The sequence below is a fragment of the Melanotaenia boesemani genome, chromosome 17 (genome assembly GCF_017639745.1).
Source record: "Melanotaenia boesemani isolate fMelBoe1 chromosome 17, fMelBoe1.pri, whole genome shotgun sequence".
NCBI classification, from domain to species: Eukaryota; Metazoa; Chordata; class Actinopteri; order Atheriniformes; family Melanotaeniidae; genus Melanotaenia; species Melanotaenia boesemani.
The window spans coordinates 27,914,869-27,941,486 of NC_055698.1; the positions used below are offsets into that span (position 1 = coordinate 27,914,869).

Sequence of the window (26,618 nt, forward strand, 5' to 3'; positions counted from 1 at the left end):
CATATGTATGGGTGTAAATTTATATGAAAGATAGACTGAGATTATTTCATTTTAAGGTATTTTGAATACATTAATGTCCAAATTGTACCAAATGTCTAAAAAAGAATTTTGAATGGAGCAAGTCCACTTTCATTACTCTTTTCTTTCATCTTACCTTTATATAATGCAGATGTTTCAACAGCTTCTTCAAAATTACTTGTCAGTGGAAATGAGTAAAATGTACTCAATCTACCTCAATTACACGCATGCTTTTCTGTTCATGTATGTTTAGATACGTGTGTCATTATTAAACTGAGAAGCCAAAAGCTTTTTCACTTTAATAACTCACTTTTGATGGTTTATTTAGGCACTTTGAGTTGTCATGTATGGGGAAAGTGCTATATAAATAATGTTTTTATAAATCCTTTATAAACATGTGCTTGTATTTTGTGATTATCTCTTCTATTACTGTGATGTAATTTGTTTGCACTCACTGTATTCTTTGATAAAAGCAGGGAAAAAAGCTAAAAAATGTCAGTGTTGCTGCAGAAATCAAAGCACCTTTGCAACTGCAAAGCAGTGAAACTTAAAAAAAAGGTGACAATGTCATCACAAAGACGATAACCTGAGCCATTACTTAATCTTAAGCTTTTTTTTTATCTTTTCGTGAGGAGATAACCTTTAAATCTTTCATATGGTGTTTTTTTTTTTTTTAAGACCAAGTAATTTAAAGTTAGGCAAAATGAGACTGACTCAAGAGCGGCAGAGGAGGTTTAATAATTTGATCGTAAAGCTGTGAGAGAACCTATAAAACAATGTTCTGGAAATTATGTGCATATGTTTCATTAGTTGGATGAAGTTCACTTCAAACCAGAGAGTAAGTTTCTTTTTGTACAACTAAAAACTCATTTACTCTCCACAGACCCTCAATCCACCAATTCTGACAGCTGCTCTCTGAGGCTGTTTTGCAAAGACAAGACAGCAGAATAACTGGGAACAAAAACCAATCTGTGACAAGAAAATGATGCAGCATGTGGTTTTTCCCTAAAAAGATACTAAATTAGAATTCTCTGAGGTTTGATTGTTCCCAAACCCACTTTGTAGAAGATTTATAATTTAATTCTTATTTCAGGGTTTTTATTATCTGAGAGTTAAAACTATACATTAAAAATATTCCAGACCCCCCCACCTTTTCATTGTTTATGCCTGGTGCACATGCACTTTACCTGACAATATGAAGAATATTCCGGAAACAAATGCGAGGATGGTGCGCTGTGGCCGGATGTGGCCAATGTTGCTGATGACAAACGCAGTGAAGACAAAGAGCAGAGAGACCATGGGGAAGGGAGTGGCAGTCCGAACCATTTCTGGAAGACAAATGTGGGAGAGTTACTATGAAAAATATAAAATGGAATGAACATGAGGAAAACTAAAATGTAAAAGAGAAATTATTGAAGTCCCAGCTCCTTTCTTAATGTCAAAGATTCAAGGCAAAGACAGTGAGTTACATGAAAACAACAAAAATTATGTTTCCTTACTGGTCAGAATATGTGACCTAATTATCTTTCCATGTTTAGTGTTTTATCCATTTTTGGTGTAGTTTCACCTAAATAATTTACTTAACTAATAAATACAAGTTTCCACCTGTTATTGCAGCTTGTTTTTCCTGTGTGAAGCACTGTGGGGCCTATTTTTACATGTTAAATGACAAATATGCTATTTTATAACCTTCATTTATTCTTTATTTGGAGCCCCATTAACCTGCAACAACCAGCTGCAGTGATTCTTCCTGGGGTTCTTTTGTTAAATACAGTCCAAACATTTGGACATGTACATGCAATACATTTGCCTATACACAGAAATACATCACATCCCCACCTACAAAGTCCATAATTTATTATTTCAAGTATAAAATCCTTACACATACACACAAGCACATGTACCTCACATATGCACTTGCTCCCTTGACAAAGGTCATACAGCGTTTTGATACCATTACACTGTAAGTTATGTCTGCATCAACATATGCCACATGAGCATGTACTGTGGAGGAAGACAGTATCACGACCTGCTCTATCACCTGAGCCACTGCTGCCACTTGTAACAGTATTGTCTATGGCACTGAAAATTCTTTGGTAGGGCGATTGGATTTCATGGTAGCTGCTGCAGCTGGTACTTCATTAGGAGGCTCACCATGGTTCTACCCAGCTCCTCCAAAAACAAGCTCTGCTTGTAGGTGGCTGTTAGTCCCTCAGGGAGACGTGCTCTGAGAGGTACTGGAGCCCAGGAAATGATTCTTGGGATTATCAGGACAAATCGGCTCATAACACACCACAGACCAAATGATATTTGGACAGGGAAATCTCACGATGATCGGGTGTTCGCCGTCCAAGGTCGGGAGGAGGCAAAATCAGGACAAATACAGTCCAAATATCGTTATGTGTGCACCAGGCAGAATTATTTTACAGGGAGACAAAGCTTGATTCAAAGAGAAACTCCAGCCCAGTTGTTATACTAGAAGGTTTTTTTTTTTTTTTTTTTTTTTACTGAATTTCTTTAATAATATATGTATTTAAGTGTAGTCAGTATCTAAGGGTATTGTTTACATTTTTACTATGTGGAAGTCCGCTGGCGCTCACCCGGGGCCATTGAGTAAGGATTATAATTTATTCACCAGCTTCTCCCACTCTGCTGCCGCAGTGTTATGACTTGTGCGCCCACCTTGGGATATTTATCTAGTGTTTAACCGTTCACATCCTCCCCTCAATGTCTTTAAAACTGTGTGCTTTACTTCAAAGAGGCAGAACAAACTGCAGAGGGGTGAACACTTTAAACACCAGTTCATAGTGTCAACATCTTAAATCATTAAAAGAGCTCCGAGACAAAGAAGTCCGTGGGGAACTTAGCTGAGCACTCAGAATACATTTAGCTACTTATTTAATGAAAAATCTATTCAGTATGCACAGTTTTTTAAAAATGAACACTGTTCTTCACAGGTTGTTTTGCTTGTTTGGTATTACAAGCAATGTCGCACAGTAGTCTTGTTCCGCTTGCTTGTTTATTTTGTTTTGCTGACAGAATGCTGCAGGTTGCAAATAGAAGTAGACTGCAATGCCTTATGTTATGAAGGGTTTGCTGCCTGGGTAAAGACATGTGGAGAGTATTTGTTAGCAGATGTTGGGCTTTCTACTTTTAAATGATCACTTATATATCAGTATTCTGAATGTAGTAGTTAGATTACATATACTATGAATAGTTTTATTTTAAGATGGTGAAGTGGCAATGGAACTCGGAGTAAATTTTTGTCACCTTGCCACATTTTTGGACTGGCTATCCTTTGTGTACCCTCTACATCCCGGACCCAGTCTGTCAATTTTTAACTCATTCCTCTTAAAGTAATCCTTTTGAATCTTCTGTGGATCTGTTTGGATTTGATGGGTGATGTTTACTTTTAAAGTGAACATCATCCATCAAAAAATGTTTATTTAAACACAAAAATAAAACACATTCCTGAGAGCGGGAAGAGATTAACCCACTTTTAAATCCAAGAAATGACCAACTGTGGCTTGTTTTGGGAAAAGAGGGCAATAAAGATAATTTGCTATCTAAACAGCTGAACATTATAACGAATTTGACAAAATTGTCAGAAGAAATGAATAAAGGACACTCCAGTTCAGTAGATGGTGGTATGCACCAAGTCATTGGTTTGTAACCCGCCATTACAGGTACACCTGCACAGGTCACCAGTCCATCCCAGGGCTAACACAGAGATACAAACAACCATTCATGCTTACACTCACTCCTAGGGAGACTTTTTTAAGACTGACCAATTAACCTAATATGTATGTTTTTGGATGATGGTAGAAAGCTAGAGTACCCGAGAGAACCTATGCATACACGGGCAGAACATGCAGACTCCAAACAGAAAGGCCTTTGTTTGAACCTTCTGAGCTTTAAAACTTCAGTACCTGCTCAATTTGATCAGAGCATTTTTTGGCATAAGTAACGTCTTAAAAGGCACGTAGAAGGCAGTACAGACATCGTGTAGTGTAGTCATTGCTGCACCCGAGGCCATCTGATCCACTCACAGATGAAAACATGTTCCCGTTTAGAAGAATTTTGACCACTGACAGCCACTGTCCACTGCGCTTGGTATTTGAAATAATTTTTATACCATATTTTCTGGATTATAAGTCACTCGGGAGTACATATCGCATTAGTAAAAAATATGAAATGAAGAGGAAAAACATATAGTCACACTGGACTAAAATTCCCATTTACGTAGAAATCTTTTTCACAAAATCTGGAAAGGCAAGTTATTCACAACTACACAATAGCACACAGACCAACAGGCTGGATAGGTATGTTAACATCACCCATTAACAGTTATCCTCTTACACAATTGCATAAAGAATATACCTGGGTGGCTGAATGGGCTAAATTAACATAAATTAGCGAGCTTGAGTCCAACAAGCAAGTTACTGGTAAACAAGTTCTCCTAGCTTCCGATCTCATTCCACATTACTGATTCCATTGAGTTCTTCATTCTTGGTTTCGCATCTGAACAACTCACAACTCTGAACAACAAGCAGCAAATAGTTGTCACAAGGCTAGAGCACCCTCGGTAGGGTTTACTCCTTGGTTCATGTTAGTCAGTATGAATTAACATTTAAAAACATGCTAAATTATATATATTTTGACTGTATATTGAGTCACGCCTGACTATAAGTCATAGGACCAACCAAATTATGAAAAAAAGTTTGACTTATAGTCCAGGAAATACAGTACCCATTGTTACCACTAGATGTCAGTAACTGTTACACACTGTCCCTTTAAACTTTATTTCCCTGCAAATTAGGAAGATGGAGGTGAAGTCATAACAATGGCTGATGGGTTTACTCAAATAAGTCAAATATAAGTATTAATGTGACTTACTCAGTATATTGGCTGTGTTTTCTGTCGTGATCTCTATCTCTGGCTCTGTGAAATACTCTGATGCCACACATCTGCCTTTCTCAGGTCCTGAGGAAAAATAAAAGGTGAACAGTTTGCTATGGAAAACAATACATAAATAAATTCACAGATGAACAGTTGACAAGGTCTTATTGGGGTCTTTTTTGGTCACAAACAAAAAGAAAGTATTAACATAGAGATGAATCGCTAAGCAATAAAAAAAACTAAAAGGTAAAAAAAAAAAAAAACATATGTGAGTGAGAGTGAGTGACACAGGAGACAGAGATTCAGACAAAACAAATGTGAGAAAGAATCAAGATACCAGAAAAGATAACAAGGAGAGAAATAGAAAATGAGAATTGAATTGCAAGAATAAAAAGAAAAGAGCTGCAGACAGATGGAGGTCAGGAGGTTTAGGAGGAAAAACAAGGTCTAAGCTGAAAGAGAAGGGCTGAATACATACGCAATGATTAACCTCAAAGTGTGGTCACAGAGAAAGGACACACACATGCACAAATGCAGACATCTACACAAAAATATGCCAACAAAGTAATGCATAAACACAGACAAATATGATATGGCTCCTCCTTTTTTCACCCACACACCAGCACACACTTGGCCATTCAAAATGCCACCAGCGTTTTCCTCCTCTGACCTTTTGTACAAAGCATCAGACATCAGGGGAACACAAACATGGCCGACCCCCCAGAGCGACACCATCATGACCCGAAACATACAGACAGCTACTGCAAAAAAGGACAGTTATGTGTGTGTCTGCCCTGCCGCTGAAACAACACAATTACCAGTAAAAGCAGAATAACTCACTGCAGGTGAATTTTTCAGTCAATATTTTATCCTTAGTCACACACTCTAAACCTAATGGTTGGTAGTCAGCCTGTGCTAAATGGCTGCATGCAATTAGAACACTGATGTCTTGTAAAGATATCCAGATATTTTTCACAATTTCTCCCTGACCAACACAAAAAATATGGCTAAAATTCTTTTAAAGCACATTGCAAAATAGAGAAGATTCAGTCAGACGCCTGAAAGTTTTTCATTTTTCTACAATGAGCACTGAAAAACAAATAGATGGAAGCGAGTCATGCACCTTGAAGGAACACCTGCTTTTTCTTGCAAATAAGCAAGTAAGGCAGTTTTGCTTCACATATGCTTTTATTGTCCATATTTTCTGATTAAATGAAATGAGAGAAGGACCTCCTCTTTTAAATGCACAATCTTTAATTAAGCACTCCAACTGACCATAAATGTGTCTCCATTTGCCCTTAAAGGAAACTCCAAATGTTTTATTTCAACTGCAGTGTTTTAAAAAAAAAAACCTTGGACAAATGGACCTGCAGGATTATTGAAGTGAAATGAACCAAAAATTAAAAACTAATCAAGTGTGAAAATGGTAAGCTGTTGCACCAGCTTACCCTGTAGAGAAGAAATGCAACACAAAACATGTGAAGTTTACACTGGCAAACATACAAAAGAAGAATAAATGTAACTGAAATTTGTGAATATCAGCTTGAAATTTTTGCTGACCTGCCACAAAACACACCCTCCACAGGCCGGAGTGCAGCGCCATCTTGACCTCAGTGGTCTGATTCTGCTGCAGGACGATACCTTCCTCCATCAGCAGCCAGTAGTCTGTTGACACAGCAACGCCCACCAGCAACAAACCACAGGCTCCAAAAACAGACGAGAGCAGCGTCAGAGCCCTCGTACTGAACGAACTCATCTGAAGAGAAAAAGAAAGATTTGGCATGGTTTTAGTGGGGATTCACATGCAAGATGAGGAGGATTTATTTATTATTTTTATTATTAAATCAATGAAAAAAGAAGGAGAACAAAATGAAACAGAGAAATGGATATTTTCATTAAGATTTGTGAGGGGACGTTCAAAACAGCAAAAGGGGACAAAGCGGCATACAAAAACCAATTTATTGATTTTCTTTTGTTTAATTGTTCACTAACTGTATTACAGGAACACAGCTTTGGAGAATGACTGGTTTTACTCTTTATAAAGACATATAAATAAATATATAAATCACTGTATCCTGGTTCTTATGACATGAAAGAATGAAAGTGTGCAAAAAACAGCAAACAATCCAAAGTAATTATTTTTCTTTTAAACACAGATAAATACATTTGACAGTAAGCATGAACACTTGGATAAAGTAAATAAATAAATAAAAGTTCTCGTTTACAGTTTGATGAAAAAAGACGAGGAAGGAGATTGTCAATTATTGAATAAGGTAAACAGCAATTTATGGCAAAAAGTTCATTTTAAACCTATAATTTGAGTCTGGTTTACTTAAAAAATTCAGATATGATAATTAACTTTAGAAGTAAATTTGATTTTAATTCATTCAACCAGGCATTGATCAATTGTCACTTCCAATTAGAAGAGGATTTTGACTTGCTGTTGAAAAGATGTAAGAGATTAAAAGTGAATGATTTGGTTTGCTTCAGCAAACTGGCACATAAAAGATTTTCCAGACTGATGGCAACTCAAAATGAAAAATAAATGCTTTAAATCTTTATTCTGAGACAACGACGTGTGACTTTAAATGTTTCATTATCCTTTTGGTGCCACGATGCAAATCAATTTCTGCAGATTTTATCCAGTAATCTGTCGAGTTTGTCCTCTCACAATGATGCATCGTATATATCACTTTGGAAATATCCTCTGTCCTCAACTTTATCCTGTTTATATATATATATATATATATATATATATATATATATATATATATATATATTATTGTGTATTCAATTATTTCTTTACTATGATTGTTATAGATGTTGGTATTTATGTGGATAACGTTCTTTTTTATTATTTTTTATTAATTTGTTGTAAAACAAAAAATTTCAAGTAAAATACATGGATCATTTGATGAGGTTCTGGAAACCAGCAGAAAGACCAGTTAGTCAGGTTTCCAGGTACCATGCAGTGCAGCTTGTTACTCACTAGGTGGCAGAAAAGCTGCCTCTGCCACGCATGACCTCAGCTGTTGACACACTGAGCAACACCCCCTCCTCTCTCACACACACAGACATACAGTAGCTCCTCATTCATCCAGTCAAAATGGAGGTCTCGTTCACCATGCTGTGGACTCTTCTGATCTAACAGATGTGACGCATCATGTTCTGCTCAAGAGCAATCCAGAACCCAAACTCTGTTCCACAGTGCTGCTCTGCTAAACACAGGCACGGGTTTGAAAACAAACAAACAAACAAACAAGCAAGCAAGCAAGCCTGGGTCTTTCTAAAACCTTTTTTCCTCATTATTTGGACATAGTGTGGCATTTGTCCATCAGTTAGCTATTTACAAATGGAGAAACATTACTAAATATAAATATCCAGCTTGCATTGGGTCTTAATGGGATTATTTGGCAGACTACTGAAGTTATTATAGTGCAAACTGTTGAAGCAAAAGTTATTGTCACAGGCATGTGTGTATGAAATACTTCTTGTTTTTTTTTTTTTTTTGCTGCCTAAAGAATAAAAAGTTCTAAGTTCCAGAAGCTACATGACAAAGATTTCATAAAATACAGTATATAACTCTCTCAAGAACTGCATCTTTAATTTTTCTCCTTTTTGTTAAAGTTTGTTAAAGCAATTATTAAGGAAGTCTCACTATCATATTCTTTAATAGGTTCAGTTCAGAACAATGTTCCTCTTTTGGCTCAAGGTAAACAGACCACACCCCCTTCCAGCTTCTGGACCTTATCACAGCCTCTCTTCCCTCCACATCAGAACACAATGAGACCTTTTCTGCCTCCACCTCTGGCCTTTTTGTTTCCTGTTTCAAGCAGCTGGAGAGACTGAACCGGAAAAAGCTGCAGGTACAGAGGGTGTCAGCCTCAGGGTTCAGAATACCTGAGCAAAACACCTATGCTGGATTCAATAGCACCTCTTCAAAATTAGCCTGAGTCAGGAAAAGGTTCCTGTGTGATGGGAAAACTCCTGCCTTGTTCTAATACCTAAAAAAAATTAAAAAGTGCAATCATCTGAATTATACTCCAGACTAGTTGCCCTAATATAATACACCATAAAATTCCTTGAGGGACTGTTGGATCACCTCAAAAAGGAGGTGAACACCTTACAGAACCCATTATAGTTTGCATATTGTAATGGGCTTGGGGTTGAAGACGCCATCCTCTACCTGTCTTAGTGAGCCCGCTCTCATCTGGACAAATCTGGCAGCATGATGAGGATCATGTTCTTTGATTTCTCAAGTGCTTTTAAGCCTGAGTGAGATGTGAGAATCTCCAGAAATCCCAGGTGGATAACTCCACAACCACCTGGATTTATGACAGCCAAACAAACAGACCACAGTTTGAAAGACCGAAAGGTTCTCTGTCTATTACTGAACTTAGGTCACCTCCTGCTGGATAAAATAAGGCTTTGTCAAGATGAGTTCATTTTCTGAATTTATACTTTTTGGTAAAATGGATATTAGCTACATTTCCAGACTTAATCGAGTGCTCAAGTATTGCTGGATTAAGATTTTATGAGTTTATAATTGGCTGGCTAAAAAGTAAAAAAAAAAAAAAGTACAGAAAATTTCAAAAGTCAATATTCAAAACAGTGTTATACAAAAGGTTCAAGAGCTTGGGAGGGGAGGCTGAGAGAGCAAAAAGCTGATAAGAGACCAGCTGAGGACAGAATGAGCTCAATAGACAAGATCACAACTGAACAGATAAGATGTACAAAGAAAGTGGCTGTCAGGCAGGATGACAGTGAGGCGTGACCTCCTCACTCCTTTTAGACTTTGCAGGGTACATTCAGCAGTCTCCCTGAAGATTCTCACACTTACTCATGAGTTCAATTCAAGCTTTATTTATATAGCGCCAATTCACAACAATGTCATCTCAGGAAACTTTACAAACAAAATAATTCAAGCCATTTCATTTTGATCCAATCACTTTTTATACGAGCCAATTCCTAAAGAAAAAAAAGCCTAGCTAAGAACACCAGCGGATTGCATCGGATCTTGACTCCCATTCAAGTTTGCTTATAAGTCTTTCATTCAAACAAAATTGTGTCTGTGTGTGTGCAATTGCTCATTAGTACCATATTTGGATGAACCAAAACATGCAAAGAAGAGAAATTTAATGGAAATGTGATCCGTAAGTCTCTACAAGTCAATAAAATTGAGGTAGGCTTCCCCATAGGGTTTTAAATTACTTAGTTTGTAGATAGGTCATTTATTTCAGAAACATGTGAGAAGGTGTTTGGGTTGAAGCCAGACAGTGAAACACTGAATTGTGTTTTATAAAAACAAGAAAAAAAAAAAAAAGAATCTTAATGTCAAACCAAATGCAATCCTCTCAACAATAAATGAAAACTTGCCTCAGAACATGCAGTCAGGTTATGAGTAAAAAAGACAAAGGGAGATGAGAGTGACTTCCTGCTGTTTGCACACTCCAACAATACATCAGTGACAGGAAGTTGACACTATCAAAAACATAGTTGACGAGAAAAGTCACTCCCTCTGACTAAGACAGAAGTGATTTGTGCTTAGCTTGTGTAAATAAGCATCAGTTTTAGTGCTGAAAATGTCAGTCTCAACATGAAGAGGCAGTCAGACGCTCTGCACTCCGGTGTCAAAACACACAAATCCATCCTCCACTCAGAACTGAAGAGACAGCTGAGAACCTGCAGACGTCTGATAACCGTCTCACCCTTTTGGCTTTAAATGCTTCATTTTGCCTCTCATTGTGTTGACTAAAACCCACGAGTATAATGACTGTTAAATGAGGATAGTTTTAAATTCTGGTTGACAAGTTTGGCCATGTGACCATTGTTAAAGTTTGTACTGAACTGCAAAACGAAGGACATGCTATTGAAAATATTCACTCGAAACTAGAAAAAGTTTATCATTTTATTTTACTGATACTGTTTTACCAAAATTTGTATTTTTTTGTGCTTTACATTCTTTGGCCAACTGCAATATTTGTACAGATTTTTTAAAATACGATGAATTTGCTTCACAGAGCAGGAGTCCTTTTTAAAAACACACAGCAGTTAAGTAGAAAATCTGACTTTAGTAATCTTTGTTTTAATGTCCCGCTTCCTGAAACCTTTCACACTTTGAATCTATTAACCCCTAAAAGTTAAATGCCTTTGTTAACCTCAGTTTTTTGTTTGTTATACTGCATGTATTGTGGGGGTTTGGAACTTTTCTGTCATGTTTTACTGTATAAAGCTTTGATTCCGAGTCCCAGTATAACTGCTCTGTGTTGCAGATGTTTCCCTGCTTTGTCACACATGATTTAAATGAAAGGGGAACTCATTAGCTTGTCATCAAGCTCTGAAACAGCTTGTTAACAAGCCATCATAGAAGTCAGGTGTGTTGGTGCTAAGAAAAATCTAAACAATGTGGGTCTGTGTGTTCCAAGCATCAAGAAATATTGGTACACCGATGGCATTCAGAACAATTTTAGTTATTTTGCGTGTTTTAGTTCATTAGTGTAAATAATAATAATAATAATAATAATAATAATAAGTGAAATACATTAAAAAAGAACAGAGTCAGATAAGGCTACTTCTTCAGGTCTGAGTGGACAGTCAGAGGTATGGCTTTTCTTAAATGTGAGCTGCCATAACATGATCGGACACACTAAAATATGGTGTTTTTTTTTAACTGCCTGATACATAGATTTTCTCCTTTAATTTTTGTGATATAATGCCAATTGTGTAAATCAACAAGGGAAGCCATTACTGATGCATGTTCAAGATGGTGAAGATGACACAGATGCAGTCTCAGAGGGCAGGGAGGTTAAGAAAGTCAAATACATTCTTATGAAACAAAACGGGGACATCATAGTGTCACATAATTTAAAGACAATGAGCAGCAGGTGGTATAGACTGGTGATCTTATGCTCGTGCCTATCTGTTCAACATTGCCTTGATTTCATGAACCAGAAGTGTTGCAAGTGTTGTTTCGAAATGTTGCTTAGGCATGCCACAAGTCATGTGACTAAACCAACTGAAGCCTTGTTGTGCCATCTATGTGTGTCGAGCTGCTCTCAGGGATTTCGAAGGGGCTGAGCTTGTCAGTCAGTGTTTTTAAAGTGATTTTACAAACCAAAAGTTTTTGAGGATATTTTAGTGACGATTATTCATCATTTCAAATTAAAAGAATCACATTAAAATATTGGCTTTGGGAATTAAAAAATCTACTTTTACTGTTTAAAAACTCCAAGTTTGACAATTTAACACTGATATATAAATGCAGTAACATGGAGTGAGAACATATTTTATTAAACACAGAGTCAAAAGATGAGACAAGGAGCTGCATGACAGTAATGAGGTCATGAAGCCTCAGCAACTCTGTTTTTGAATGTATCAGACGAAGTGCATCGAGCTCATGTCATTTGTGTCAAACTGACTTGTGTTTCATGAGGCTTTGGTTTCACCATTCCTAGCTGGACAAAGAAAAACTAACATGAAGGAAGAAATGGTAAACTTGACACTATATAAACTGAGGGAGGTAATTAGGAACAAAGTGCAGGTGTGATAATTAGTAACTGAATGCAGGTGTGTGGGGAGCAGAACATGTTGGAGAGGAAAATAAGGACTTGATTTTAATATACAAAACATAACGAGAAAACCAAACCAAAAATAACCATATGATGAAAACTAGAAAAGAGAATACCACAAATCCAAAAACTCAACACAACATGTGGACAGCTGGTGTTTGAGTTAACAACACTCTGAAAATTAATCGTAGCCAGAGGAAGGCATTATCCTCAAGAAATACATCACTGGAAAACAAAATTTCACACAATCACTTTCCTGCCACTCCAGAGGACACATCACACCAACTAAAAATCTTTCTTCAAGGAAACTTATCCTGCATCCAATCACTGTCATTCCATGCCTATCCTCAGCTGTCACCGTCATCCCATCTTCAAATTAACCACACCCTAAACTTCTACCGAGTCTTTACAAGTTTAATGATTTATATTGTAGGGAAATGTTGTTTGTTCCCAAAAGGAAAAAAAAAAACGTGTAAACAGATTCATGCCCTTACTGCACGAGTAACACAAGTGCTCACACACGCTGAACAAGGCCTGTTTTTACTGAGATAGCAGACAACAAATAAGCTGGGATGAGGTCTTCTTTGTAGTTTAAGCCCTGACAATATCACCACAATTCCCATGCTGCATTGGCTGCTAACAAATTATGTGTATGCAGGGGAAAACCCAAGAGTAGACATGATGTAATGAATTACAGATGAATGGAGCAGGGGGGCTTAGGAACAAACAGTCTGAGATACTGATGAGGGAAAGAGGGAATGAGAGGAAAATGGGGGAAGAAACTTGAGGAGGGAACGGGGTGGAGGCTAAGGACACGGGTGAAAGCACAAGGAGGTGGAAAACTGGGAAGTGGACTGGAGGGAAACAGCATAAAGATAAGAATGAAAGAGGAAAACCAGAAAGGATGGATGGATGGTGAAAGAGACTGGTGGTCTAATCATAAAGGGAAAAGTGGAATGCTGCACAGGGAGTAAAGATGGGTGAAAGTGAAAAAATTAAGAGTGGCTTGAAGAATGAAATAAGGTAATAGCTAAAGGTAAATAAATGGAGTGAATAAGAAAATTGAAAATGTAGCTTATTTGCAGGAGGACATACAATCCTGACGACTCATGACATGGGACTTTTTTTTACATTTAAAGGAAACAAACTTGTTCCATCAAAATTTGATTAATGAAATCATGTTTCTATTATTATGTTGCACTGTACACATTTTGAAGTTTTAAACAAAGCAAAGTTTGTAATAAAACAAAAATCTTCCTCAGAGGACAAATATGCTTAAAATTAATCTGGGTTTATTACCATTCAGTTGGCAGCAATAACTTGGCTTTTCTGAAGTGTGTAAAGTAGGTCATGTTGTTGTTTTCTCATATTTTGCCAATCATTTCAGAGGGTTCCTTTAAAGCACAGCTGCCACTCACCCACTGAAAATGGATTCATGAGCATTTGTAACTTGATCCTGTAAGAATACATACTTTAAGCCAATTAACTTTACACTTTTTTGTTTAGAAAAAAAACCTCTTCTGGTATTTTGGAAACTGGGTGCTAAAATATGTTAATCTAAAAATGGCATTGTTTTGTTTTGGTGATTACAATCCATACGCATTTATTCCTGATCACCCCATTAACCCATCTCTCCCTTAACGCTCATGTGTAAACCCTGTCAGCAAGAGTTTATGTGCATGTTTCATGTAAGTAGTTCCCAACCTATTTCCCTTGAGGACCCCCTTCATGCAAATACTAAACAGCCATGGACCTCCTGCCCCACCCTGTGCTGAAAACATACTTGATTTTATGCTTTCATAAATACTGTTCTCTGGTTGACTCCAGTCAGCCTTCGATGAAGTCAAAGTTAAATTCACAACATATAGCCTTACTTTGTTCTTTTCGTCTTTTGTTTTTAATAGGGACAAATAATCTGCTCTGTGGTGTTTCTCAGACATGTTTTATTAATTAGATGCTGCAGGAAAAATCAAGGTTACCAGGACAGACGTGAAGTGTTTCACTACTGTAGCTCCACCTGCTTACTGACCTGACTAAACCCCAGTTGTAGATTGGATTCACAAGTTATAGCCTTATAAGTGGCCTTATTTATTCATTTAGATACACATGTTAAAATATTGTACAGAAGATTTTGATGGCCCTCATTTATTCACTTTGGGGTCTGGTTTAAACGCCAGTTCCATGTGAACAAAATGTCTAGATGATTAAGAAACTTCAGCTTGTTTCTGTGTGGACATGGTCTTAATTCTTAATCACAATGAATCTGACAGCTCTGAATGGTCAAAGCCTCAGGGACATTCTGTACTCTTTGAGGACCCCCTTGGGGGATGCTGTACCCCGGGTTGGGAACTGCGCTAAGTCCTAGTCTTTTTTTATGTATTTCTGTAGCAGTATTACAGCCCCATTTACAGCCCTGGCATACAGTATATACTACAGCATTCAGTGGTTTTCTGTGGATGCACACATTTCTTGAAGCGATTACATCTTCACTAAAAACTTCACTAAAAACATTGGTATTGTGTAACTCTTTGGGGTAAATTGTGATGGACATCTTACCCTTTAGGAATGTAACGTTGGAAGTTTTCCAAGCATTTAAATCCCACCCAGAAGTTTACAATTTTAGCTGAAAAATGTTGCGATTATTCTGAGAATCTGGTAAATCCACAACATGTAATCCATTATAACATGATTATTTATCACATTTTTATAATAACAGATGATCGTTATCACCACTGTGTTGCTAAGTGACCTCAATTTTGACCCAGAAATCATGATGAAGCCACTTCAAGCTTTCAACTGATTCTATAGCTGAAAATGATGGTGATGTCCAATTAAAAGCAGCCAAAGATGAACAAATGAGCAGAAAGTTCTACGTCTGTCTGAAAGAAGAAAAGAAACAAAAAACAAAAATGATGGTCCTCTATGGCTGGAATAAAGCCAAGAAGATGTTTGTGCACTTTTTTGCATGTGTATGTTTCTGCATGATGGCACAAAGCAGCAAGTTGAGTTGGTTTTGTGGGGATAGTGGGTAAAAAGTAGCATAAGTGACTGTAAATAGCAAAACATGCAGAAAGAATCACGAAGAAAAGTGGAAATATGTAAATAGTTTCTGTTGTGTATTGGTTTTAAAAAACTGAGGTAATACATACATTTTTTTACAAGGGTTAATTGGTAAAGAAACCAGTTGAAGTATATTGGGAGCTGTCCACTACTGCGGTGCTGAAATCCAAACTTTAATTGAATTAACTACCTTGTTTCTCCTTTCTTATAGCTAAATACTTTATTCCCACTCAACCACACTATTTGTTGTTTTCTTTTTTTTCACATCTTATGTTTGTTTGTTGTATTTTAACAAAATTATCAATATTTGTGCTTTATATTGTCGCCTCGACTGTCACTTTAATTCTATTCTGTGTTTAGACTTTTTGTTCAAAATCCTTTGTGTACTCTGCCTTTACAGGAACCTTTTGCTGCCATGTGAACACAGACTATTATGTCTGAGAAGAAAAGAAAAAAGGTAGTTTGGTGTTGTTACAGGTGCCAGCAAACCATCTGCAAGATGTCAATAGTTTGTCAAAATGTGAAAATACAATACACAAGTTCCCTGTTCACCACATGCTTTGAATCCAACCAAACATTTTTAAAAAGTAGATAGATTTTTTCTCCCTCTATCTCTTTCTAGCTCTTGCTTACTTCTGTTTAAACAGATTTCAAACAGATGAGGTCTCCTGGTCCACCATCGTTCACTCTGAACATATTCTCAAATTTTATCAGATAAATCTTGACTATTGTCTTTGTCCTGGTATTGTATCAGTAATTTTCTTTCTGCTAACTGATTCCTAACAAACCTGAAGCTGTGGCCCCCTCCTCCTTCAGTACCATTTACAACACAATGATTTACATGTTGGTGGGTTACAATTTATTCAGTGTTTTTACTCTTTAAATTAACTGCCTTCATAGTGCACCCCTGAGCACACCTTACAGTTTTTTATGTTGGTTTATTAATAATTCTGTTTAATTGTATTGGAGGCTTTCAAAAACCATAAGTGTAACCCAACTTAATGAAGAAGTGTGTGTTACTAATTAAGGAATTAAAACAGAATTGTCTTTGTAGGAGTAATAATAAGTTGCCTTAATCAGAAGCTTTGCACATCTGAATTCATTTCTGGAAATAGACCATTTACTTAATGAGCAGCCTATTGAGCAGTTCAGTCTAAGAGATGGTTTTATCTTCTCTCAACAGTCCTCATTAAAGTGGAGGGTAGTTATTTACCTTTTTTTAACAAAAATCAGGCCGATCAGTAATAAAAAGGGATTAGTAGGGAACATAAACTATTTTGATACATAAATTTAGTGAATGAATCATAAAACACAGATTTAAAATATATTGTTAGACGTAATTTAACACCAAATTCTCCAACAGCATCTGTTGACATCACTGGTCAAATTAGGCTGGAAAAAAATGCAGCTGTGAAGAAAATACCCGGGAGTGCAAATATTTGGTATACAAGTACAGCTGGACAACAGACTAGATTGGAAATACAACGTAGAAACAAAGTCCAACGTAGAAAGAAATCTACCAGAACGCACAGTACAGATTACTTCTTAAGAAGCTGAGATCCTTTAGTGTCTGCACCAAAATGTTGCATATCTTCTGTAAGTCTGTGGTGGAGAGTGCCATCTGTTTTAAAGAAACTGAACAAACTGATGGGAAGGCTGGTTCTGTGCTGGGAAAAACTCCGGAGCTGCTGGAGCTGCTTTTCTAGAGCAGGGATTTCCAACTCCGGTCCTCATGAGCTACTGCCCTGCAGGTTTTGGATTCTACCCTGATGCAACACCTGACTCATATCACTGGGTCATTAACAGGCTTGTGCAGAGGTGTGTTGTAGTAGGAGACATCTAAAACCTGCAGGGCAGTAGCTCACAAGGACCAGAGTTGGAGACCCCTGTTCTAGAGAAACATTCTACAAAAGCTCCTGAAAATAAAGGACAATTCTTTGCATCTTTGCATTCTTTGAGGAAATGACAGAATGTGTCAGACAGAGGCTTTTCCAATTATGCTGCAAGATAGAAAGGTACAGAAGGTCTTTCCTGCTGCTTACTATTACCCTCTAGAATAAGCTTTTGATGATTAACAATTAATTATTTCTTATTTAGAAAATAAAATCAAATAAGAAGGGTACAGTTTCAATTTTATTTAATATAATTTAAAAATAATTAAATTCTTTCTTTCTTTCTTTCTTTCTTTCTTTCTTTCTTTCTTTCTTTCTTTCTTTTTTTTCTTCTTCTTCTTCTAATAATAATAATAATAATAATAATATTATTATTATTATTATTATTATTGTATAACAGTCCTGATATTTGCAACTCGTGGTGGAGACAAAATTTGGTTCCTAATTTGATTAAATTAAATTTATAATCTATGGAAATATCTCTAAACATTTGAATTATATAATAAAATAATTTTATTAAGGGAATTTGTGGGGTAGGGTTCTGCAAATGGCATCAGGTAATATTTTGGCTCTATCACTACTCTAAAAAGAGGTCATATTAAAGGGTGGGAAAGTAGTGCACTTTCAAGACAAATATGTTACAAAAACACCACACTTTATCCATAATGAGTCACTATCAGACCCCCAAGAGACTGCAATCTTGGCTTCTAGAACTGAGAAGTGGCAAAGACTTGAAAAGGAGAAACACAACACAGAAATGAAAGACTTTGCATCAATCATGGGTCAATACAGAGCAGGGCAAAGCAACTTCTAAGCATCATGAAACTCCACGTCCCATGGTGCCAGGCAGGGCTCCACAGATGGTGTTCCCAGGTTTGCTTGCTAGCATTGGGGTTGGGGTGGGGGTGTTGTTTTCTGTTGAGAAGGCAATATGTCCCTCTGTCAGCAGAGAGAAGCTTTTGCCAACTGGCAGGAAAAGAGAGGATATTTAAAGATGCCATGAATGGAAGACAACATGAGGACAGCAAGGGGAGTCATGGATTAAATGATGGAAGCAAGAGACGGAAAAAAAAAAAACAAAAAAACAAAAAAAACAAAGGAAGGAATTCAGAGGGGAGAGGGTCGAATACATCCTATGGGTAAAAAATATATATCTCAAAATAATTGTGAAAAGGACTTGTAAGCTCTGCTATGAGACATAAAAAGCAGTCAAAAGGATTATGGAGACAAACTGAAAAGTGGAAATAAACTGAATGCTGAAGGCGTCAAGCCAAAAAGAAAAGAGGAAATAGTGTGAGAAATAGAGGAGAAAGAAGGGATGGAGGGATAATGAAGTGAGACATTTGCTCCGAAAATGCCAGAAACACAATATCTTTTAAAAAGCATCAACATGCTTTTTAGACACGTCTAGGAAATTAGCTGAAGTGTGCTGCAGACTATCAGAAGCTAAAGAAGATTCTCATTTCTCAAAGCAGTAGTTAAGACAATGGAAAGCTTTGGGATATAAGCACTATATAGACTACAGTCCAGTAGTCATTTTACCAACCTATAGATGGTAAAATGACTACTGGACTGATGAAGATAATTAGCTTATGCAGCTGGCTTAAAAACAGATGGAGGGAGAAAAAGAGGGAGTGCCTGAAAAAGACTTACAGTAATGTGCTGAGAAAAAGTAGAAGAAGAGGAGGAAGAATAAAGGGAATGACAGCTAAGAGAGAAAAACCGAGGGAAGTCCTTGCAATTCACACATAGACAGTCTGTCACACACACACACACACACACACACACACACACACACACACACACACACACACACACACACACACACACACACACTGTGCCTGGATGTGTTGAAAGAGTATTTATGTTGTAGCTGCTCTAAAGCACTTTTTGGGGTAACAGGGGCCTTTCTGTGTGGAGTTTGTATGTCCTCCCCGTGTGCGTGGGTTCTCTCTGGGTACTCCGGCCTCCTCCCGTCCAAAGACATGCATATTAATCCGCCCTAGGAGTGAATGTGAACATGTTCATCGCTCTGTGTTTGCCCTGCAATGGTCTGTCGACCTGTCCAGGGTGTACTCTGCCTCTCGCCTGCTAATTGCTGGGATAGGCTCCAGCTTCCCTGCAACCTTGAATTGGACAGCATCATGGAAAATTGATGGTGTTTGCTACCTTATAAGTTTGAGTTATGTGTTTTATTGCCTTTCATCATGTTAACATTTAGACATTGTTGTTGGACAGTACAGGAAGAGAAACCCACCACCACCTAGCTTAGTGTTTGAGTTAGTCCAGCTGCAGAAATCAAGCTGTTGATTGACATCCAATGTATTTTATTTTTATTTCAATATTTCTTACTATAGTAAAATACATAAGAAACCAAAATATAATTTCAAAATATACAATTTAAATACTTTCTTTTCATGTTGTGTTGCCAAGTATAATGTGAATATTAAGATACATTTGGAAAATAAAATATTTTATTTGGGAAACTTTAATATTATACATTGATTTTTCATTAAATTGAGTCAAAATGCTGACTTAAATCTGTCGAGTTTAATTAACAATAACTGAACTTACATAAATTTGATTTAAAAATGTGTTACTAATTTAAATATTTAATTTAAGTTGGTTCAACTATTCTCTTTTTACAGTGTTTGTGTGTACAGCAGCAGCACATATTTAATGAAGTCCAAACCAGCATTCTATCACAGCATCCTACTTCTCTTCCACTCACTTTGAATGGAGTGTCATGTGTATTTGAGGTTAGATTTGGCTCTGACAGGCTGATAAGGGAAATGACTATTTTACTGCATCTTCAGACTATTTTTATCCAAGTTCTTTTGGTTATAGGTTATCTTGAGCTTGAACCTGAAAGGCCCAGTGAAGAGGGCAAATCATGTTGCATAAAGACTATGTATATTACTGGAACAAAAGGTCTGTTTCTGAGTCCTTTTAATCCTCCAATTTCACACTTGCAAGATTTGAGAAAAGCTCACACCTTTCCACAACGGAATTGGGTGATGAGGAGCATCAGATAATCATGCCTTTCTGAAACACACATTCCCATTAGCACATCTCTGACAAGCATTGACTGGCCACATGTGTAAAGAGGAGAAAATATGCACAATGTGATATTTTCTGTCAAGCTCTGTTTTGTCCTAATTTACATTTAAGTCACGTCTATGTTCTTGTAGAGACTGTTATTTGGTTTATTAACTAGACTATAAGATTTACTGTAATTTCTGTGCCGTTACTACGACTGTATGTTATCCACACAATGCTCAACTCCACCATGCCATGTTTTTATGAGTTATTTACCATTTTGTTCAATAATGCAGCTTCAAATGAATCATCTTGTCTGTTAGAGCTTCTGTGCCGAAACTCTCAATCCAAGAACATGAGCAGTGCTTTTCAAGCACAAAATCTATAGTTGATCTGTGAACACCTTCTGCTCAATGACTTTTGTTCCTTCAATGAACACAATTAGTGTGTCCAGCTAAATGTGTTCAGTCTTAACTGTAAAATTTAATCTTTTGATGCTTGAGATGCTACACAGTGGATTCAGGGTAGAAATCTCATTCATGTAACTTGTAAAACTAATTTAAGGTCAAGAATATATTTTAATTCAGACAAAGATGTTATATTAATTTTACCTTCTAGACACCTGTTTATATTTTCTTACCGTTTGTGTCACATCATGTGCACATAGTTGGAGAGTTAAACACCTGGGCCATTTTTAACCTAACTGTTCATACATGAACAGTTAGGTTAAACAGGATTAATAAACTGATTTGCTGATTAATGTTTTGGAGAAAGACTGGGTTTATAACAAAAGAAAATTCTCAAAATTGAAAGAAGATGGGCTAACAATGCTATCTATCAACCATCAGAGGCTTAAATGTACATTGCAACTTTCATCATGAGATAATTTGGCATCAAATCATTATTTAGTAATCTAATATAACTATATAACTAGATGATATGACTAAATAATGTAGTTTACTTAAGAAGAAGTTCTTTTTTATTTATTTTTTTCCTTACACTCTAGTTTGCATTACCCTATTGTGTGTGTATATATATATATATATATATACACCTGATTTGCATTATATGGGAGTTCGAAAGAATTAGACACAATTTTCTACAAAAATAACTGAACACAATATCCTCAACAATGAACATCTTAATGTGGTTGTGAAAGTGTATGTGTGCATGTTAGTGTCTGTTGTTTTTGTGTTAAAGTCTTGCAGAGGTAATAGTGCATGTCAAGCTGGTATTTTTAAAGAGTAATAAAAACAGCAGCAAATATAAAAAGTGAAACATTGGTTGGATCACACAACCTGTGATGTCACCTGCTCTCAGAAATTAAATTCCTGACCAATTATAAAAACTCAGACATCTTAAAAAACATCTAAAACTACAATTTTACAGCATCAATAGAGGATGTCAAAATAGCTGAGTCAAAAAGAAATAGTCCATGTTATCTCCCTGGAAGTTTGTTGAACTGGTTAGTTTGAAAGAGCACAATGTTTTCACAGGATTTCTAAAATGATTCCAGTACTGCTTTTATAAAAAAAAATATTGAAAAATATGAAGATTATAGCTAATATTTTATATATAAGAAGTAGTAAGAAAACTCTTTCAGTTTGAATGCTGAATTGGCTTTCACACATTTACAAGTATCCAGGTACCGTCACAGTTTATACACAAACTGACAAACATTGCAGTGACTTAATAGCAGTGGTGATAGGAGACTCATATTGCAGTTTTTTGCATAGCCTTAATAATAACAACAACAATGATAGCTGCTATTTATATTATATGTAGATATATTTGTAATAGTTTTTGCCAGCGAAGTGGTCTCATTTGTCTATGTTGCACTGTTTAAAATGATCACTGTACAGTTATCTAAGAGATGGTGGCCACTGGGTAGGGAAGGTCCACTTTACCTGCTTCATTGTATAATGGGAAGGTATAGTGTGGACAACAAAAAGAGAGAAAGAGGCTATTCCCTGTCCTTTACAAGCATTATGAGAAAGTTCCCAGACTCCAAAGATTCCAGGTTTATACTAGCCTTTCTGATTGTAACCATGGTAATTTTCATTGATCCCTCCAAATATCATGAAATCATTACAACGATTACAACAATATCTTGTCATTAAACTTTACATGGATAAATAATTTTTGTGTTGAAGGAATCTTTGCATGAGTAACACATTTCTGTGATTATGTCATGGCATGTTCACACCTCTGAACCGTCTCCCAGCAAGGCTAAGGACTTTTTTTTTTAATCCTCTTTTTGATTTAAGGGAACATCGCAGATCTCTGCCAGCCCTAATTAGCAACATACAGACTGAACATAGCTTGAAAATCCTTTTCCTCCTTTTTCCTCCATCATTTTTTATATAAAGAAAAACATAATATTAAAGATAGATATGATGAATATTTATTGTTAGAAGAAAAAAAAAACACCCTGCAAGAAGTGCTGCAGTCTGCTGGAAATGTATCACAGGAGGGATCCCCAACAAGGAGTGAAGAGTTTTCTAGAGGACACACACACACACACACGCACACACACACACACATACACACACACACATACACACTAATGTACATGCACATTTGCCTCACTCCTGGTCTCTCCCAAAAAATTTTTCTCTCTCTTTTTCTCTGTTAGATCAACATAGTCCACATTAACATCATCCCCGCACACTTTACCTCATCCCTCCTCCTCACCTCCCTCTCCTTTCTCCTCCACGCGCTACTGGGAGCGAAGCAGCTTTACTCTGCTGTTCTCCAGACTCTATTCAGAATATACAGTACAACGTTACAGCAAGCTTCTTTCCAAATCCGCCGCACTAATCACCGCGCAGCACATTCTTCCACTAACAGGCGAGGAAGCAGGCATGCAGACACACTCATCAGCAGCTGTCAACGCGGCAACTGTCCTCAACCCAGACTCTTATGTCATCCTGACTTTTTCTTCTTTTTTTGTTTTGCGGATGAGGGAGGCAAGCATGTATGCCAATACAGAGTCACATGCATGAGCATTATTCCTCTCTGCAACTGAAGTCCTGACAAGGCAAGCAAAGACGCGGAGCTGCCTCAAGAAGCCCAATGAGTGAGATGGGGCTGCTTGCATGGGGTTAAAAGAAAATAGAAAATAAAAACGTGAGACATAAATGAGAGGGAAAAGGTGCAATTCTAAAAAAAAATGAAATAAAATAAATAAGGCAGCAAGAGCTACTCACCCTGCAGAGAAAAGAGCTAATTGGAGCTGGACTGTGCAGCCGAGATGCTGTGCGCACTCAGAAGCCTGGAGAGCTGGAGAGAGAATTTGCTGTTTTCCCTCCCCACTTATCTCTCTCTCTCTCTCTCACCCTATCTACTGCTTTTGCACTCTCACACTCACACACACACACTCCGTCCCTGTCTAGTGTTTCCCCAAATCTCCCCGCTTTCTCCTGTCTTTGCTCCCCCTCTGTTATTCCTCCTCCTCCTTCTCCCTCTTTACTTCACTCTGCTCTTTCAGCACTGCGGAGAATCGCTTGAATTGGCTTCACTGTAGTTTGGGTACAGGGAGGTGGGACTGGTGTGTGTGTATGCATGTGTGTGAAGGAGAGGGGAGTGGGGGTGGTGGGGTAGCAGTGATGTAGGCTAGAGGGAGAAGGAGGCTCACGCGCACATGCACATAAAACAGCTTGAAGAGCAGCAGGCTGGAATTGAGGACACATCATGCACACTGACAGCATGACTGATTCAGACGTACAGCAACTATTAACGTTGTGTAACTCATTAGTGAGCAACACACCCAAATATGTCAAAATGTGTGTGTGCATTCTTCTGCATAAACTGCATTTGTCTACATAATATCATGCATGGTATTTTGTATTCGTCTACATACCACCACTAGAAAAAAATGATTGACAGAGGTGGAAATTAATCTTCAGTAATGAGCAAGAGAAATAAAAGAAACCCCTTGGGTTCCATTTGAAAGTGTTTTTTGTTTATGTTAAGCTATAAAAGTCAAAACCTCTCAAACCTATCAAATAATTTCTTTAAAAAATGTAACATAGATGATATAACAATTATGACCAGTGATCCAACGTTTGTCAACAGGATGTGACAAACACTGTTATGGAAGGGCCATCCATGCACCACTGTCCCTTGTTTTTGTTGTTTTACTCTTGTTTTTAAATCCTAACTCCAACTGTTCACAAATGAGAAACAAAAAAAAAATAAAAAATGAAAAAAGAAAGATATATGTATTATGGAATAAATTTCCTCCTCGTCCCTTCCCGAGCCTTATCAGTGAATAAGTGAGTGTGTAACAGGTGTTTACTGTCATGTAGCTAGACATCACAGTAGAATGTCATTATACAGAGATGCAAAACAACAGCATTTCATATTATGGACCAAAAGGTTTTCCAAATCCTTCCATGAGATCTGGCTTCCAAGCTCTAATCAGAGTGAACTCTGATCAAGTTAAACAAAATGAGAAAGTAGATTAATCAAACGGAGATCCAAAACAAACTGAATTGCTTTATCCAACAAAACAAAGATGACAAGCAGCTAAAAAAATCAAAGAAGAGTTTGATCATTGCAAGACAGGTAAGACAGATAAAGCAAAGACAACATGCTCTTCCTCTGAAAATGTGACAAATTTAATATAAGAGCAGAACATTTAATTCAATATTACCTGTTTTTAAAGAGAATTTATTTTCTTAAAACTAACTTTAAATATTTCATAAACATTGCAATTGTTACCAGTGACCTCTCATCTGGGATTTTTTCCTCATCTAATGGAAGAATATATACACACTTAAGGGAAAACCTGAGGAAAATACATAATTAATTGCTGACATATTTGACATATGCTGATTAGTAAGAACTGGCTCAGCCTCGGGATAATGCAGGTGCAAAAATGCATTTTAATCGCATCACATGAGTCTAGCATCAGCTTTTCTTTTTGATCTTTCTCCAGAAAATAAAAAAAAAAAAATGTCAGTGAGTTATTTCAGTATGGCATCTTAATGAAAACTGATCTGAAAAAAGTAAGAAGGAAAAGATGTCACACATTTGCATGTGAAAAAAGTTAGTGTGTGCATGTGTCTCCTTGTTTTCTTGCATGTAATGTGTGTGTGTGTGTGTGTGTGTGTCTGTGTGTGTGTGTGTTTGTACTTGTTCTGCTTCCATACCCTCTTTCATGGCTGAGTGGCCCCATCACCCCCTGGCGACCCACAGACTGATACAGTAGGCTGTGACTCACGGTGCACATGCAAGTGTATGGATGTATGTGTGTGTGTGTGTGTGTGTGTGTGTTTGTGTGTGTGTAAATGTGTAGGCCTTAAGGGAATTTACCCCGCCTAATAACATTAACAATACACACATGCATATTTAAAGGCCTGAAAATGTGTTTCATTTAGCCATTTTAAGGAACATTCTTGGCCAAAACTGACTGATTTGAAAATTAAAAACAATATTTTTGTCAAAAAGTAGTTTGACAAATACATCCATGTTCTGCTTTAATCAAATGTTGGTGGGATATGTTTGATTTTTTTTTTTTTTTTAAGCCCAAGGGGTTTTGATTCTGCCTAGCTAAGGGAGACAGTTTATTTTGATTAATAGGAGATTTTACTGCATAAAATGAAGGTGCAAATTGACTTGAACATGTTTGTTGGACTATTTGTATGTGGCAGTATTATGTGCAGGACCAGTAAATGCAAGGTGTTCCCAAAGGTTTGAATGTAAACTCTTGATTATGATTCAGAAGAGTTTTACATCTGCTCACCATTCTCACAGCCGAATCTTTATTTTCTCTGCTGATAAAAAGGACACAGCTGTCTGGAATGGAAATGGATGCCAACAACTAACGTGTGATTGTGTGGATTCATAAAAAAATTGGCCAAATTCGTTGGTTAGACATTGAACACGATGCCCAAAAATATGCAATGTTTTTTGTTCATTGAAAGATGGAGCTTTACATTAATTGTAAAGTCGTTCATGATTTCTGCATATTTATCTTAAAATCACAACAAGATAATTTCCTGAAAGAGCAGTGTAGCATTGATACAAATGGAAGAATCCCTCAATGAGGAGAGATTCAGACCATATTTAAAATGTGCATCCCTGCATCTGTTTGTTATCATCCTTCCAAGTGCAACAAGGCTGATGTGATCTGACA

General features: G+C 37.0%; 1 protein-coding gene across 2 annotated transcripts in view; it reads right to left on the bottom strand.

Annotated features, from left to right (window-relative positions):
• Positions 1-23,919, bottom strand: part of cacng7a (calcium channel, voltage-dependent, gamma subunit 7a) — a 37,729-nt gene extending 13,810 nt beyond the window's left edge. The window contains exons 1-4 of one of the 2 annotated variants that reach the window (XM_042012637.1): positions 23,686-23,919; positions 6,478-6,673; positions 4,915-5,001; positions 1,206-1,346 (exon numbers count right to left, since the gene is read on the bottom strand). In XM_042012637.1, coding sequence (XP_041868571.1) covers positions 1,206-1,346; positions 4,915-5,001; positions 6,478-6,673 — 424 coding nt within the window. In that variant the 5' untranslated portion in view covers positions 23,686-23,919. Of the gene's footprint in view, positions 1-1,205; positions 1,347-4,914; positions 5,002-5,587; positions 6,204-6,477; positions 6,674-23,685 lie in introns of those variants that run through there. The other variant, XM_042012638.1, reaches the window with a different exon arrangement.
• Between the last annotated feature and the right edge of the window lie 2,699 nt (positions 23,920-26,618).